This window comes from Leguminivora glycinivorella, chromosome 6 (genome assembly GCF_023078275.1).
Source record: "Leguminivora glycinivorella isolate SPB_JAAS2020 chromosome 6, LegGlyc_1.1, whole genome shotgun sequence".
Lineage (NCBI taxonomy): Eukaryota > Metazoa > Arthropoda > Insecta > Lepidoptera > Tortricidae > Leguminivora > Leguminivora glycinivorella.
Genome location: NC_062976.1, coordinates 8,132,695 through 8,150,627, shown reverse-complemented (window position 1 = coordinate 8,150,627; position 17,933 = coordinate 8,132,695). Strand labels below are relative to the sequence as shown.

Genomic DNA, 17,933 nt, shown 5'->3' with positions numbered 1-17,933 from the left:
AATAACTCATACTTTGTATAAGGCCTTTGCGCCTGGCACCGCAGCGACGTGTCGACGAGGTCCTAAAATTTAAATCAAAATTAATAAATTAAATTACAATCAATGTTATATGTTGACTTTTACTTTGTTTTACATCTTTACTACACAAACTATAAGGACTTATGCTTCTTTTAACATGATTTGTTTCAAGTTGCGTTCTCTTTCTTCTTTTTCCTTCCTAGTTAAGAAATCAAGTAAATTTATGAGAGCTTGTGCGGTATCATCTTGTTGTTCTGAAAATTTGTCAGTAGTTTTTGATATTGATTCTACATTATCTGATAGTGTACTTATTTTTTCTGAAGACGCTGATAAACCTGATATAAGCGCATTTTCAAGGATCGTCATTTCTACCCAGTTTTCATCACTGAAACTCCCACCTGGTTGAACTACTTCCACAACTGTGGACTTGGGTGATCCCTTCACTTGAGCTTATATTGATAATAGACTCAGCTGTCTCAATTATATTAGTCAACTGTTCTGATTCTTCACTTTTCTGAAGATTTATATTGGATACTACTTTCTCAATTATACCGGTCAAATGGTCCGCAACAAACGACGGTGACTCTATTTCCGGTTGCTTATCAATATCCGAAAACTCTTGATTCTCCGCAAGTTCATCACTTTCTTCGCAGTCAAGCTCTGCTTCCTTCTCGTAAACGCTTTTCATCATTTTCATAACCGCGGCTATATCCATATGATTGCTAATATCTAAGTCATAGTGAGGTTCCTTGAATTCATATTTTCCTTTATAAAAGTAGGACGACGGAAGGCTGTAGCCACGCACAGTGAGGTCCCCACCTGAAGGCCGTGGTAGGGTATAAGGTTGTCGGTAAATGCATTCAAATTTACCGGTACAAGAATTTGGATCATTGGCATAATCGATGACCACTGAAATTAACAAACAATTTTACGTGGTAAAGGTAGTATACTATGCGTCTGCCATATTAGGGAACTAACTCCCGGGCGAATACAATCTGGGTGAATTCAAGTCAAGAGTGAATAGGCTGTTACTGAACCAGTGAGCTACAACCTCGGCCTTGTCGTCACTTTCCATCAGGTGCGACTAAGGTCAATCACTGGCCAGTTTATAATAATAGTAAAAAAAAAAAAAACTATCATAAGTATTTATTGAAACTATAATAAGGTATTTACTTAATAAAAACCGATTTTGAAATCACTGGAATGGAAATCGCTTAAGAGTAAACGTACGACACTATAATTAGTAGTATTTAATGTACAATTTGCTTAATAATTAGCGAAGATGCACAGTTATGCTATCTAATATAATACTAAACATAAGTACCTTTTATAATGTCTCTCACAACAGCCGGACATATCTTAGCAGTGAACTGCAGTAGTGGGATGCAGATCAGGACAGGAGTTAATCTCAATCAACCACGGCTTAAACTCCTTGTCCAACAGAAAGTCGCAACCATACAACTCGAACCGATTTTTACACACAATCAGCGAATCCTGACAACCTAGAACTATACTTCTTATAGCCCTTTTCATTCCCGGGTAGATTATATCGTCCCACACATTTTCCTTTCCGGTTCTCTGTAAATAGCTCTTGAAGGTATCTGAGTCCCACATGTTATTTAGAGGTAGATCCTCGTGGCGGTTTTCACAATTTGTATACTTCTTTTGGACTGCGTTGTTCGTTAGATGGATCGACTCATGGTAGTTCTTCAGGTTGTATTTTTGTGTGCTGAATTTCAAATAGCAGTCCTTATACATCCATATAACTAACGGACATGTACTTGTAATAAGATAGTATTGCCGTATATCGAACTTTGTCTCGTGTATAAGTAGTGGTTCCTCTGTAAAAAACACAGGATTAGTAAATTGGTTACACGAACTAGAATGGAGTAATAGTGTAACAGAGGAAATGTGCTCACCAATATATTTTTGTAGCACGTATTTAGCTTTGGTTTTATTTAATATGTCATCGACGTCTTCTATTCTAGACGCTAATCTTATGCCTCTACCCCTACACCAATGAGCGGGTTTTACTATCCAAATATTGTGACATCCTTCACAACTTAATTGTGGTCGATACTTGTAAATTTCCTTCAGTATAAATTTTGCGTAACTTAAGTATAAACCTAATTGTTCTTGTTTATCAGTATCAAAATGGGCGGCTTTTGAAATTATGCGGGAGTAATTCTTCATAAACGTGTTCCACTGGCCTGCTGTTACGTTACTTACTGTTCTGTCGATATCTTTGTTTTGTTTTACGTAGAGGTATTCTTTACACCTGTTTATTGCAAAAAGTATGATTTTTATAGACACTGTACCATTAGGGACGAACACTGGTCGGTCATTGGCGACCTTTGACAACACCCACTTCAGTAAGCTTGTGCAAGCTGTAACTTTGAAATCATTTTTGAAACTGTCTATTTCACTAGTGTCGTAGCTGTTGTATGTTCGCGGACAATACACTTCAGCTACACCTTCTATATAAAACCAGTAGTTTCTTTTTATGGCTGAGCAGAGACCTTGCTTCGTTGTCCAAGCAGCGTCTACCTGTAACTTATTAACTGTAGGTATGTAATCCTTTGTCATGTCTATGGTACTGTCCTTTTGCCCTTGGTACTCCTTGGTGCGCCATATAAAACTGGGTGAATATTTTTCTACAAGGTGGGATAAGAGCAGGGTTTCTAGCTCGTTCCTAATCTCATGCTGGGGTGTGCGGCCGCTGTATATATTTTTCATGTTCATGCGTTGCGTGGGAAGCTTTTGGACCCAACCTCGTTCGACCAAAGCGTCACGTACGGTCTTGCAGGTACCATACACTAAGAATATTTTGTTATTTTTTATGGCATCAGCGGCCATTTTTTTCAGTTGCATGTATCGTGTGGATTCTGGATTGGCAATTACCAATAATCTGCATTTTTTCTTTTGGTGACAAACCCCAACATTTGTATGTTCCTTCATATGGTCCTAATCTCAATTTAGGTTTGTGTGAAAATCTGTCGGGATAGTACGTGTACACGCGCGGATGGCCATGCTTCAATCCTGTTGGACTCAATTGTTTCTGGAAATTTGTTAATTTATTATGTAACATTATATACCTAGTTATAAGGTGCAGCCATCTCGACTGGGGCGCAAATGTAATTGGTCCATTTTTTTCATGTTTTACAATGTTTGCATTATTAAATAGTGTCCATCGGTTATAATTATATGATAGGCTTGTTCAATGGATATATGTAGAACTCAACATCATAGTGTAATAATGGAAAAAAAATCTGTTACAATGCCCCCCCAGTCGAGATTTGTCATTTGTCCCGCTCGTAAGAGTCGTAAGTATGCATATTAGACCCAGGGCCGGATTAAGGGTAGAGCGAGTGGAGCGGCCGCTCTAGGCGCCACATGGTAAGGGGGCGCCAAAATCGAGAATGTGGAAAAATCCATACAAAACGAACTTCAAAGGACTAATATCCCGAAGGGCACTTAGTGGCAAAATACCGAAATGGGCATCCCGACGGTGATGATCGAGTTAATGTCTTAATTATAATAAGTAATGATGGCGAAATATAAGGCTCAAAAGTCGGGAACATAGGCGCTGTGAAGTCAAAATATGCCAAAGACCGCAGCTCTGCAGTTGATCAAAGCTTGGAAGCTCGCTGCTTCCCCGCTAGCGGGTTTAGTCTTAATAAATTGCGTCAATAGGAAAAAAAATCGCACTCGCTTCGCTCGTGCTCACTCTCGCGTGCTCGCTCGCGTTTTCATTTCAAGTCTGCTTTCCTGACTTGGTCACTATAGTACTCCATTTTGTTTGTTATGTACATGATATCCACGTTCAGCCCCACAACCATACTAGGGTGCGACTGCGAAATTTCAACCCTTGTCCCTTTCGTACTCTGTATGATGAAATCCATAAATTCTGTAGGTACAATTTCGTTAATCTTCAAATTACGATTAGACCAATATTACATATCATATTATTAACCAAATCTTGGCAAAAAAAAGGCGCGAAATTAAATTTTTCTATGGGAATTAAGCCTTTACTCCTACATTTTCCATCAACTTTTAAGTGTTATGGCTCGTTGATGATTCCGCCAATGTCAAGGCAAAAGGTACGCGTTTTATGAAGACAATTGGCCGGTGAGGTGTTGCCGCTTTTTTTAGTGCCAAGATTTGGTTGACCGTGTCTATCTATATTTCTATAACTACCTTCGTCCTGGGTATCGTTGAGTACACTTTGGTGGAAGGTACGGTAATTTTCTTTGGCGTTTTCAGACTACTACTTGTTGGTAACCTGGAGCCGCTGGTAAGATCAGGGATCGGATGTTGCTGGAGGTATAAAAAATCGATTGAAAAGGTATACACGTAACTGATGTTTCATCCAATTTAATACCATAAAACTTTTATATATTAAACTAGTAGAGTCACTGTTAGTAGTCTGGCCGGCGAACAAAAACATGACGTATTTCTTGGTTTTTGTTACAGACTTATAAAATTCAAGTTCGGTTTTGCGAGTCATTTAAGAGCCATCAAAACCAAAACTCAGATCACATGGACTGACAAGGACAAGGAGTCGCCATAGCCGGATATGGTTTGGACGACGATGATGATGATAAAAATTCTGCTTCCTTTATAATTCAAATGAATTAGGTCCTTTTTTAAACTGATGCGTCGTCTATCAAGTAGGGTAAATTGTGTTTTCTAATAAACCAATTAACTAACAATTAACTACAATACAATAGTATTGTTGACCTACTGATTCCTCAACTTTCAGTTTTTGTAACACAGTTTTACTTTTTGCTTTAATCTTCTTAACGGGAGGATGTGACCACCATTTGCAGTTTAGTGAATAACGCGAACGATAAGCAAAATAAACGATGTGAAAAATACTTGTTTATACATAAAATAATTAGTTTAGAAAACATATAATCCCCTTAATGAGAGCGTTTCTGGACGGACGGACGGACAATGATCTCTTAAGCACTTTGCTACAAGAGTACGACTACAATTTAAATTAGAGATGGATCGAATATAGGCTTTGCCGCATACGAATATTCGGCCGAACATTCGGTTCAGCTCTTACCGAACCGAACATTCGGTTACGCCATAGACGAAGTTCGGCCTGGCCAGCCATATTAATTAGAGCCCATAACAGGCGTAATCCATAGTTGCTGAGGTCGCCATCGCCGAAATCAGTGAGGAGGACGATAATAATTTAGAAAGCGAATGTTAAGATTAAAAACTATCAAATATGATTTAGTGGATAACAAAAACTTAGTTAAAACAACTCTAAACTCTTCTCAACTCTTAAACTACGGTTTTTTCAACTTTTTTACAAAACAATTGTATTTATATTTTGACGCATAGGTAATTATCTCTTTTTAGTAGTTCCTTAGAAAGCTACTAAAATAGGAGCTTATTATCTAATGGAATACGTAAGATCTTCATTAGTTATTTACTTTGTTTATTCGGTAAATATTCGGCAATGCAACCGAATTCACCGGTCGAATACGAACATTGAAAAACTTGCCGAATATGCCGAATACCGAAAATAGGTATTAATTAAACATTCTGTCATCAAAAAACTTTTGCAATGTATAAAAGGTTTTGCTTATTAGATATGTGTTAAGGGATTTTTTGAATAATTTAATACTGTCTATTTGTTTTATAGATTGAGGAAGTTTATTAAAGATTTTTAATGCACATCATATGTGGTCCGGAGTGACATATTTTTAAAGTAGATGTGGGCAGTGAAAGGTGGTTATTTTAGCGGAGGTTTAATGGTTTGGCATGTCGGTCTTTTGCTAAAAGGAAGAAAGAGCTGTTTAGTTTCACGAAAGTGCAGACTTCAAAGAAATTGACCTTAATTGTATATACAACATATCCAAATTACAAAGAAATCGGATTAGTACTTTGGCTAAAATAAAATAAAAATGTTTTTCCTTTTTTTGCATTTTTTTTTTATCTAATACATTTGAGGCCTGATATTTGGTGAAAGCACTACATATACATAGGTATACAATCCAGTAAAAGGAAATCAGTTTTTTCGCTTAGGGCAGTTTCACTATGGTTACCCGGCTATACCCTTTACCCAATATTCGGCCCATCTCTAATTTAAATCAAAACGTAATAAGCGTCTTCAAAAAGTCATGTGGAGTAAAATACATTAATGTACTCAACGGTGAACTAGGTCAGATATTACAGGTGCCGTAGCCGAGTGGCATTTCTGCGACGCGAAACGAAAACGAAACGCCGCGAAGCCAATACACAAGAGCGATAGAGATAAATATCTGCGAGCGTTTCGTTTCGTGAGCGTTTGTGCCATTCGGCTACGTACCCTGGAGACCGATTTTTGAATTTCCAACGCTTGAATTCGCCGTTCGATAGTCTGTGAAAACGACCTACTTAAGTGCGTTTTCACATTATCCGATCCGATATCGGAGGTCGGAAGGATTTCAATAGAAAAAATCCAAGATGGCGCCTGTAATGTATGGGGTATCGGTCCGACATCCGATATCGGATCGGATAATGTGAAAACGCACTAATACTTACTGTTTTTGAAAAAGGACGGCTAGCAATTCTAAATCTAGTTGGTAATGATTACCACTCGTTTGCGATTCTTAGTAGAATTTAAATCGCTGGTAGTGCAGATATATTATTATTATTGAACGAAGTTCACGAAATCGAATGGCCAACATCAAAAAAATCGGCCCCTTTGTACCTCGTACCTACATACTTTTACGTATAATTATTAAATATTGTAATTTTATTATTACCTTTTTCTGGAGAACCTTTCTCTTACGTAACGGCATCATGAATGAGATTTGACCATATTTATTTTTAGTGAAGTTTCTATAATGTAGAATAAAAAATTGTAAGTGTAGTGTAGGGTCGGTTGTAGGTTTTTGGGGAAAAACTATACGAATGAGATGCTATGTAGGTATACATTACATTATAACAATACCAATAGAAATTTTACCTAATTAATACGACCTATATATCTATTCACAGTATTCACATTATAATACTTATATCAACAGTTTTTGTAAATAAATGAAGGCATAAAAATACTTAGTATTAGAAAATAGGTACACTAATTCATTATTTTTATTTTATCAATATTAGTAAGTATAGTTAAATATTTAATCTGGAATTCTGGACCAACCTAAAATAAAATGAAATATGTGTAGGAGAACACAATCGGAAAAGTATAAACATACATACATACTTGTCTTATACTCACACCTGTATTTTCCAAAAGGGATAGGCAGAACACATGAATCTGCACTAGTTTCAGCCAAAATGCAGCCAAAACTTAGCAATTAGGGGGATTAAAACGAATCTACTTTATAACCAATGTAATATGTATATATGTCGCAGGGAAATGGCCAAAACAGAGATTTGATCAAATCTCTAAGGGATATGATCAAATCACGCAGGATGTCAAAATGGCGAATCCATTTTATCATTTCTCTAGAAAATTTCAGTAATTTGACTAAATCCCTGACTCTGTTTAGTGAAATCACAAAATCGGCCAACAGACACGCCACGTTTTGTCATTTTACTAGATTTGTTTAGGGATTTGATAAAATCCCTGAACCACGACAGTAAGTTGACGAAACGAGCTTATAAAGTCAACTAAATTTTATCATTTCCCTAAACAAGTTTAGTGAAAAGTCAAAATGTTTTAATAAATAAAAATAAGAAAATAAGAAATGAAACATTTTCAGCTTTGTTTCTTCACTTATTCTAATTTTTTTCGTATTTATAGAAAAAAAACTCTTTAAACGGATTCAATTACTTAAAATGTCTTCATGGATCAAATAGCAGGGTAAAATGGGCGCTGTAAAGAAATCGCCCACTAATTTTACCAGTTCAGTCAGTCAATGCGGGACAGCTTGTGGCGAGCTGTTGGGGAACAGCGACCTCACGTACGTACCCACGTGCTCTTGGGGAGTTCTGTTAGATTTAGATTCCATTAACTCTCAAATAGTCCTTACACCCTGGCGGGTGCTGCCTCTGCGTTCGTCCCATGACACACATGACGTTGTACACCTTTCATTTCATTAAAGTGCCAAAAGGGCCTCTACATGTTGGCTTCAGTTCCGCGCACGCCTCCCAAAGGTCCGGAATACCCTATGGTTTCCTTGATGGGATAGATATGTATTATATTCTTTGATAGACATACAAATAATTATGTTTCAGTTTACAACCACCTAGTATTTGATAAAAATAGCTGGTTTTAAAAAGAAGTTTAGTACCTATTTTATCATTTTATTTTACTATTTCACTAATCTAATCAGAGACTTAATCAAATCAAGTGACAAAGGCAAGAATTTAATAAATCAAATTGGATATATTAGATTCTTGCCTTCGTCAATTCACGAAACCAGTTCAGAGATTTGATCAAATCACCATATATTAGTTGAGACTTTATCATTTCCCTGAATTTGTTTAACGAAATGTTAAAATTAGTTGATTTTTTGAGTACTTTTCATCAACTTACTGTCGTGGTTCAGGGATTTCATCAAATCCCTAAACAAATCTAGTGAAATGACAAAACGTGGCGTGTCTATTGGCCGATTTTGTGATTTCACTAAACAGAGTCAGGGTCAGTCAAATGACTGAAATTTTCTAGAGAAATGATGAAATGGATTCGTCATTTTGATATCCTGCGTGATTTGATCATATCCCTTAGAGATTTGATCAAATCTCTTTTTTTGGCCATTTCCCTGCGACATATATATAGGTACGTAATCCACGAGTATATCGGACGTAATTCTTACCTTCAAGGCTTACCTCATTTTATTATGATTGTTGGGGGTTTTACTATAAATTTATACATTTTTGTAATTTACATGTCTAATTTGTATTGTGCTATTTATTTTCAGTTTGTAAATAATATGAAGTGACAGATGTGACAGATTATGATATTTTATATATTTTATTTCATGTTCATAAAGTGCAACAGAATGTAGGTGGTATATGTGTCATGTTGTCACGCTAAATTGTAATGGAATGTATAATTTTCAAAATCTTGACCAAGGAAGGGACTAGCATGGAGAAGGATCCGGGGTTCGGGCAGATCTGAAAGAGTAATTTTAAAATATAACTTTAATAATACAATAATTACAATAGAATTTGAAGTTTCTAACAATTTTCAGGAATAAAAATAAACACTTATTACTCTTATTAGCTAATAACTGTATATAATATAATGCTTTGCAAAATATTTTCAGAATAGATTTATAGTGGAAAAAGCATAACAAATGTATAATAAAATCTCAGCATCTTTTTTCAAGAAGTTTGATATAATTGGCAAAATTTGTTTAATATTAAGTAATATGACATGCTTGAATCTAAATGGCAGTGTTTTGAACGCGTATCCATAAAATTACCTACTCTTATTTATTTTTATTATTTTGTCCCTCATCGTTAAGAGGCGTAGAAACTACGCGGTAGGGGGCGTAAATGGAGGTGCAACTCTCCGAAAACTTAATAGCTTTTTGCTTATTCCTATTTTCATCACGCAGCTTACAGATGTTCCTACCGACCGCGCTAAGTTTTTTAATCGGGTCCACGTCATTGACGAAGGGCCGCGAGCTAAGTGGTTCCAATAACGACCTGTTATTCGAGCTAACTATGCCAGACTTAGTTTGACGTAACGGCACAATGTTCTCAGACCTATTAGATATTTTGTTCTGAACGGATATGGTAGAACGCAGTATACTGGCCGTTTCTCGTTCCCATTCGATAGGATCTATGTAGCAACGCTTGTTACCGACCGACCTGTCGACCTTGGGCTTCTCCGTTTTGCTGGCCGAATCGGTCCGGTATTTGCCGACGTGCTTAGCGGACTGCGTGTCCTCGGGCCGGCAGCATGAATGGGGCACCACGCGTCGCTTACACTCTGTGTTTTTTTCCCGTCTTCCTCGATGCGTCCTAGAAGAAATTGCCGAGGAGTTACGTTTTTTCCCGCCGTTTTTCAACGCGAGACCTGATTTAACGACAGTAATAGCTTGCCGTACCGTGAACGAGTCCTTGGCCGCAAGGAGGATACCTTCCTTGTTGGTGGGCAGGGCGTCGTAAGGATTTAGCCAGGAGAGGAAGTCTGTGATGATAGGTCCGCTGTACTCCGGAGGGATCGGTTTGTCTTCCGCTAGTGCGTCACTAGATGGCACTCGCTGCACGATTGGTGTGGTGCTTCTTTGTTCATATTTATGCTGTTTCAACTTACTCTTCAATAGTTTTTTGCCATTGATACAAAGAGACAAGCCAAGATATGCTGGCGCTTTGGGAATAAACTGCCTGTATGCTAGTTCAAATGTTCCCGTGTCAGCTTCAGGGTTGTTGCGTCGATCTAAAACGACTGAAAAAAAAACAATTGACATATTACTTTACGCTTAATGATACTATAGCAATTGTGTACCTACGTGTAGCTATTTGTTAAAAAATAACACCTTTTATAACATCTTCCAAACATTGAGGGCACAGGCGTGCTGTGACCGAAGTTGTTGGCGCCAAGTCTGGGCTAGAGTTGATCTCTATAAGCCACGGCGTGAAGTCTTCAGTCAGCATGAAATCGGCTCCATACAGCTCGAAACTGTTCTGCCTCTTGTCCATCGAGTCTTGGCAAGCCAGCATGGCTCCGATGAGACATTGTTTCATCCCTGGATATATTTTCGAGTCCCACAACTCATGTTTTCCAATCTGTCTTCAGAAAAAAAGCATATTGAACGCAATAAATTGACATATGGGCAATGGTGAAAGCATTCTCATTATTTACCTCAAGTATGCTTTGAACGTGTGGCAATCCCACATGTTTTCGTCTGGCAGGGCCTTGTCCCTTTCACCGTTGTTCTTGTATTTGGACTGAACAGCGTTATTAGTGAGATGAACAGACTCGTGGTAGTTTGACAAACTGAATATTTGAGAGCTAAACCTGAGATAACTGTCTCTGAAATAAGGCAATAAAAAAAGAGATAAGCACCCAGTCAAATTTATGAATATAACATGGAAAGCTTCTAGGTAACGTAATGCTTGTCTCTTGCGATTTTACTGTTGGATAAGATTCGTCTCAAATTGCTGAATGACTTACTTGTAAACCCAAATCGTCAAGGGTTGGCAACAGGTGATAAGGAACCATTGCCGTATATCAAATTTCGTGTTATAAATGACCAGTGGATTCTCTGAAAATACATAAAATAAAAATTAATAAACATAATTCGGTACTTGTAGGTTGTAGGTATGCAGGTACTTATAATTTTTAATAGTACATTTACATTACTACAGAGGCCGGGCCAAAAGGGGGTTGCCGGCCGAAGACATATAGACCGGATAGGTCTGAGGCGGGCAACCCCATTTCCCGCCGAGGTATGTATAGTGCTTTTCTCAAACATGGTATGAAATAAATAAAGTCTACTGAAAATAGTAACTTTGGATGGCTGTATCTCCTAAACGGTGCCTCGTAGCGCAAAAATAATCGAATTTTCGTTCCCCTTTGACACCCCGTATACGCTTATAAAAAAACAAAAAGTTAAAAAAAAATTAAAAAAAAAAAACGAAAAAAAATTTTTTTGTATGAAAACGCACCCAAAATCAAATATTGTCTAGGGCCCGTACCAGTTGCAGTCGGCACGTCTATAAAGCCCCTTATAGTTTTTTTTAATTGGCTAAATACCTGGATGTTATGTCACAATTATCTGTGTTTGGAAATTAAAAAACCGGCCAAGAGCGTGTCGGGCCACGCTCAGTGTAGGGTTCCGTAGTTTTCCGTATTTTTCTCAAAAACTACTGAACCTATCAAGTTCAAAACAATTTTCCTAGAAAGTCTTTATAAAGTTCTACTTTTGTGATTTTTTTCATATTTTTTAAACATATGGTTCAAAAGTTAGAGGGGGGGGGGACGCACTTTTTTTTCCTTTAGGAGCGATTATTTCCGAAAATATTAATATTATCAAAAAACTATCTTAGTAAACCCTTATTCATTTTTAAATACCTATCCAACAACATATCACACGTTGGGGTTGGAATGAAAAAAAATATCAGCCCCCACTAATAAAACATTTTTTTACATTTTTTATTTTTGTACTTTGTTGGCGTGATTGATATACATATTAGTACCAAATTTCAGCTTTCTAGTGCTAACGGTTACTGAGATTATCCGCGGACGGACGGACGGACGGATGGACGGACGGACGGACAGACATGGCGAAACTATAAGGGTTCCTAGTTGACTACGGAACCCTAAAAAGAGGACTTTGCCGGCCTTGGCCTGCAAGGTTTGTATGAAATTCCATTATCTGTCAATCGACCTAGCCGCACCTGCAACGTCATACTTCGCTGCCAATTATAAGGCACATAACATCAATATTTCATACCATGTTTGAGAAAAATATATACCTACTTCATTACATTAATATTTGAAGACAATAGTAATATTCCGCTACCCAAAGGTTGTCTGGCAGAGATCGCTCTTTAGCGATAAGACCGCCTGTTGTCTGCCTCTATTTTTAATCATTTGTTTTGTTTCCACTGTATCTTTTGCTGAGGTGTGCCAATAAAGAGTATTCTATCTATCTATCTATCTATGCCTTTACATCTATCCGATCTGAACAACACGCGTTCGTGGCTATAGCCCAATGCGAGAGAGGATCCCACGTACATACACTGCATATATAATTACATAAAGTTTAATGTATAGCATAATATCTTACCTATATATTTTTGTACAACATATCTGCTTTTCAAAGCCGTCGGGATATTGATGAGGCCTATAATATCCTTGATATTGTTCATGAGCTGTATGCCTCGGCCCCGACACTTTGCTCCAGGTTTCACTATCCATATGTTCAATACACCATCAATGTCAATTTGTGGCCAGAACTTCGTCATTGCGGTTAAGAGTTTCATAGCCTTTCTTTCTAGTTGCCTAGGAAAAAAGAGAAAAAAAAATCTTAAGTAAAAAAAATTAGACGAGTGCGCGTCGCACCTTAAAAATGTAACTTAAACAAAATAAATGTTCTTTATTTTTTTTAGGTACTATCAATATAATGTTATTAATGTTATTATTTCCGAAGCCTGGATTCTAGTTACATTTTTCAATCCCAGAGAGGAATTAGGTGAAAGGGAAAATCCATTAATTCCCTTGGCACAGTCATAGTACGCGGCGTAATATTAAAAACCTTGAAATTAACCAGTATTAATATAAAATGACATTAAGTAAGGTATGTCACGCAACTTGCCTATTAATAGATTCACTACATTTACCGGTTAGCAATAGAAATATCTGCCACGAGTAAGTAGTTATACTTACTCGTATGCAAAATGTTTATAATAAAATGAGTAGGTTACAATCACAGCTCGTGTATACAATGACGTTATCACTATAGTGACCATCGCAGAAATGAATTAACAATACATATTCATTTAAAATGATCACAACACAAACCTAAAATAAAAGTCTAATTGGGTATGGTATGGTATATAGGACCGAGCTATAGAAAAATCGGCAACGTTTCTAGGTTAAGTTAGTGCAAAATTGTTATTTGTTTTATAAGGGGGCAAAGTTGTTGTTTAACCGCACGTGCCAATATTGATACCCGAGCAAGCGAAAGATTCCAGGATTAGCTCGCTACGCTCGCGGTTCAAAAAGTGAAATCTTGTGCGTTGTGAGGGTTTCAAGGCACGAAGGTTAAACATACTTTGCCACCGAGTGAAACACAACATTTTTCACCACACCAACACGAACAAAACACTGCTTACAAAACATCAAACTAAATGAAATCCATCAATTTATTCAATATGTATGATTCAAAATCATCCGTTATTAGGTAAATTCTACCAGTTAATTTGTATGAAATTACTTTGCGCTCTTGAGGATAAAATGCAATTTTGCTATCTGTTTTCGAATATAAAGAGAGCCTTTATCAGTTGGTGTGGTGAAAATATAATTATAATATCGTGTATCAATGTTTTTGCAATTTATTTGCAACTCAAACTGGCTCCGGTAGGTTCCTGAGGTTGCTCCTATACTCTGTCAAACAAGTCTGTCAGTAAATAAGAACAAAGAAAACTATAGGTATCCTTTTCTATAGCACCCTAAAGAAAAGGATGCATATAGTTTTCTTTGTTCTTATTTACTGACAGACTTGTTTGACAAAGTATAGTTAGTGCATTAGGTCCTTACTTAAACACGGTTACATCTTCATGGTTTATAGGATTTACTAAATAATCAATCATGAACAGACAAAGGGTCAATGCACAATCGAGATGTTGAATCAACGCAGATTGAAACTAACAACACGACTTCGACATAGGTACTGGCAGAAAAACAAACAATGACTCACTAGAAAACTTTTTACATTACGTAACGTCTCTTTATAGTTAGCGGAAATATGCGATAATTCTGATTTAAGTTTAAACACGCGGATGATCTCAGTGATCAAGCAACATACCTTATGCTGGTGTTTTTGTCCTCGGCAAATTTGGCCTTTTCGTGCACGAGCAAATAATGGTGCGTAAGAAATTGGTCCCACTCGTGTTCCCAAATATGCTGAGCTTGGTCCTCCATGTCATCGATGTCTTTATGCGTGAAGAAAGAAATGTATTCGTTCAATCGATTTAACGCGAATTCTATAGCTGAGAAGGGAACCTTTCCGTGACTCGTGACAAGGTTGGCCTCCCCGCTGGCTTGCAAACTGTTCGATAGCCATTTAAGGATGCTAATGCAAGCGGTTATTCTAAAATCCTCTATGAATTCTTCGAGGCTATCTGGGTTGTGGATGTTGTAGCAACGCGGGAATCTGGTCAGCGCTACTCCTGGCTCCGTGTACCAGTGCATCTGGGTTAGAGAAGCTGTCAAGCCTTCTTTCGTAGTAAAAAGCGACCTACAAAACCTGTATCAAAACATATTATCATGAATGTAAAGAAAGGTAATGAATGATAATTAGTTAGTAGCCAGCTAGCCACCAATATAACGCAGCACTCGAGGCTATCCATTAAACATTGAATATTCGGTACATTTCTTCCCGATCTCTATTGTTATACCCATTACTATTATTGTACAAAGTACCTACCTATTATAAGATTGTGAACCTTGGTCCGCAAATAATATAACACAATGAAAACATGAAAGGAAATACCTGCTAATAATGACCTCTTTGTTGCTAAGTAACCAATCGTACTTGTCCCTTTTCGTCGTCCAGAGAAAGTCAACCGAATGATGTTCCATGAATTTGTAGAGAATCAGTCGTTCAACTTTGGTAAGCTCTTTTTTTGTTGCTCCTTTAGGATCTATATTCGTAGGGGGGTGGCGGACCTTATAAAAAACCGAAGTGTTTAATTCATAAAACAGATACTGAACTGATTAGTAAAGAGTGTTTTGTCTGTATCTGTCATGTTGAATTAAGTACCTATCTATTTGTGAGAAAAGGACAAAACACTGTTTACTAGTCAGTTTAGTATTTTTTTTTTATGAATAAGGGGGTAAGTAGGAATTTCGTTAGTAGGTATTAATGAAATGGTTATAATTACGGTATTATGAGGGGGGGGGGAGAAGTAGGTGATCGAGAGTTTGATCATTTTGGTTCACGTAGGGATAGTATCTAATGATTGTTTCTACCTTATGAGCCTCATACCTCTCCAACCACCCCTCATCCATTGACCATGAACGTCTTCTCCTCGATCATGGCAATGTCCGCTAGTTTCTTCAACTCTACCTCAGGCTGTCAGGCACAGCTGATGTTGATGTTTCTCACTGAATGATACGATCTTACCTTATGAGCCTCATACCACCTACCACTCCTCTCCAAAAGATCCCTCTGTACCGCAGGGAATCCTTCTCCTTTGATAACGAACACTGTGCTCTCGCATGGCGATGTTCGCTAGCTTCTTTTGCCCTGCCTTCGATTGTCTGACAATCAGCTTCGTCACTGTTTAGGCTGGTCGCCTGATGTTGACGTTTGTGTTTAAATAATATGGTCTTACCTTATGAGCTTCATATTTCTCTAACCACCCCCTCTCCAAAAGAGCCCTCCGCACCGCAGGGAACCCTCCTCCTTTAATCATGAACACCTTGTGCTCTCGCATGGCGATATCGGCAAGCTTCTTCAGCTCATGCCATCTGTCCGGGGACACCCAGCTTCGGTATTGTTTTAGCTGCTCAGCCGACGTTGTCGTTTCTGGTTAAATTATAAAAAGGTGTAGGTCTGTAGGGCATAATGCGTGCACCTCATGGAGGTGTAACAGTGTTACGTAAGAAGTGAGTGTTGAATTGACTGTCATTTTTTATACAGATATTACGAGTACATATTAGGATATTAAAAAATCTAAATTTATTAATTACGTAAATAAAATAAATAATATGTAATTTATTATGTGAAAGATATGCTAAGGGAGTAGCTACATCACGCTACTCAAAACCATTGTAATAAGTATAAGCCTATAGCACTAAACATTTAGTCCTATAATATCACCGGCAATCGGGATCCCATGCAGTATCTATGCTTCATAGTAACTTAAAGCACTGTGTCGTCATTTAGTGAGAAACTAACCTGGACCATTTTCAGACTTGCAAAGAGACACAGCGCTCGTCGGTCTCAATTCCTTCTTAGCTGTACTATCCTTATGCAGCTTAGAATCCGACACGCTCTCTTCCAGCTCCATCGTTAAAGCCATGCGCGGCAGCCTAGACACCTGCAACAAGTAACAGGCATTTTTCGCTACTACACGTGCTCCTACCCCCGTTGCTAAACCCCTACTGCCTCTAAATTTAACCCTGTAGTGCAATAACCTACTTCGCGTTTAACCTACATCGGGGATCAGGCTTCCGAGCGCATCACCGCCTGGTACCTTAGTGACGTCACTGCTTGAGTACATTGCAAATCGTGCGGAATGTAGTTACGCGAACGCGGGAATTAATATACCGAAATTACATTCGCTGCTCAACCGGGTCGCAGCTTTGAACTGGGTTAAAGTAACGCAATAGCGTTTAGAAAAATAATATAAAAATTGTGTACTGTAATTTACTCGGACATGTTTCGACAAACGTCGATTTGATTGACAGATCTCAATAGGTAGAGTTTGGCAAAGGGTGGCAAAGAACCGTATTTAATGTAAATAGGTGAAGGTCAAATATAAAAATCCTAAATCTATCTGTGTTTAAAGTATATTATGTAGTGTAGCATATGTTGCTACGCCCTGATAGGGTCCATGAGCACGTATACCTACTTTGTAACATCTTATAACATGGATGCAATAAATAAATATGAATATGAATATGAATATAAATCTAAAACCAGGGTAGAGCAAGGGTAGAGTCTGTTCGGAAAGAGAAGAGTCGTGGAATGTATTGGACCCCAATCAACCCCAATACATTTCACGATTAGAAAATTTTCATCACATTTGCTGTTTAAAGGTATCATTACGTCTACGTGTACTGAAGCATAATGTACTATTTTATTCCCAAGGGAATAATGGATTTAGTTTTAAAAATTAATACAATCTCAATCTGCCAAGGATTTTTATTGCACAACAAAAATTTTACTATTAAGCTATAAAATATATTATACGGCATGAAAAATGCATTTTATTTATGTTTTACAATTATTTCAGTCTGTTTTGCATTTATTTCGTAAAATTTAACTAAGATAAATTGTTATAATTTACAATCTGACAATTACTCTCTACTCGCGCTTGACCGCGGGCGTACGCGAGGCACCCACCGTTGCCTAGCAACGGAGAGTACAACATAAAAATAAGTATCACACTTTTATAAATATGGTTAAAAATATGAGACTAATGTATCAAAAACAATGTAATATGTACATACCTACTGGTCGCAACGCCGCCGGTTGAAGGTTTTGCCTTATACAAAATGTGATACAAACCTACAATATTATACCTAGTCATTAAAGAAAAGTTTCAGC

The 17,933-nt window shown here is 37.5% G+C and overlaps 1 protein-coding gene across 3 annotated transcripts; it reads right to left on the bottom strand.

Annotated features, from left to right (window-relative positions):
• Positions 1-93: 93 nt before the first annotated feature.
• LOC125227553 (tubulin glycylase 3A-like) lies at positions 94-17,023 on the bottom strand. 3 transcript variants are annotated; one of them, XM_048131889.1, is made up of 17 exons: positions 16,803-17,023; positions 16,560-16,701; positions 15,994-16,187; positions 15,150-15,325; positions 14,463-14,903; positions 12,723-12,937; positions 11,105-11,195; positions 10,793-10,963; positions 10,467-10,720; positions 10,035-10,375; positions 9,796-9,948; positions 8,793-9,093; positions 6,783-6,858; positions 4,216-4,335; positions 1,938-3,076; positions 1,343-1,859; positions 94-927 (listed from the first exon to the last, which is right to left on the bottom strand). In XM_048131889.1, the coding sequence occupies exons 2-11, from the start codon at positions 16,681-16,683 to the stop codon at positions 9,910-9,912; spliced, it is 2,046 nt and encodes a 681-aa protein (XP_047987846.1). In that variant the 5' UTR covers positions 16,684-16,701; positions 16,803-17,023; the 3' UTR covers positions 94-927; positions 1,343-1,859; positions 1,938-3,076; positions 4,216-4,335; positions 6,783-6,858; positions 8,793-9,093; positions 9,796-9,909. The 3 variants fall into 3 exon arrangements, with proteins under 3 accessions (XP_047987846.1, XP_047987844.1, XP_047987845.1); XM_048131887.1 differs by having other exon boundaries at positions 16,819-17,023; XM_048131888.1 differs by having other exon boundaries at positions 8,806-9,093; positions 16,819-17,023.
• Positions 17,024-17,933: the final 910 nt, after the last annotated feature.

Bases quoted from the DNA above. Each gene is read 5' to 3' on its own strand.
- LOC125227553 (XM_048131887.1), bottom strand. From the start codon at position 16,884: ATGTACTCAAGCAGTGACGTCACTAAGGTACCAGGCGGTGATGCGCTC. The intron at 15,326-15,993 runs GTAAGACCATAT...GTTTTTTATAAG, and splicing joins AGAAATATGAAGCTCATAAG to GTCCGCCACCCCCCTACGAA. The intron at 10,721-10,792 runs GTAAATAATGAG...TTTTTTCTGAAG, and splicing joins ACGTTCAAAGCATACTTGAG to ACAGATTGGAAAACATGAGT.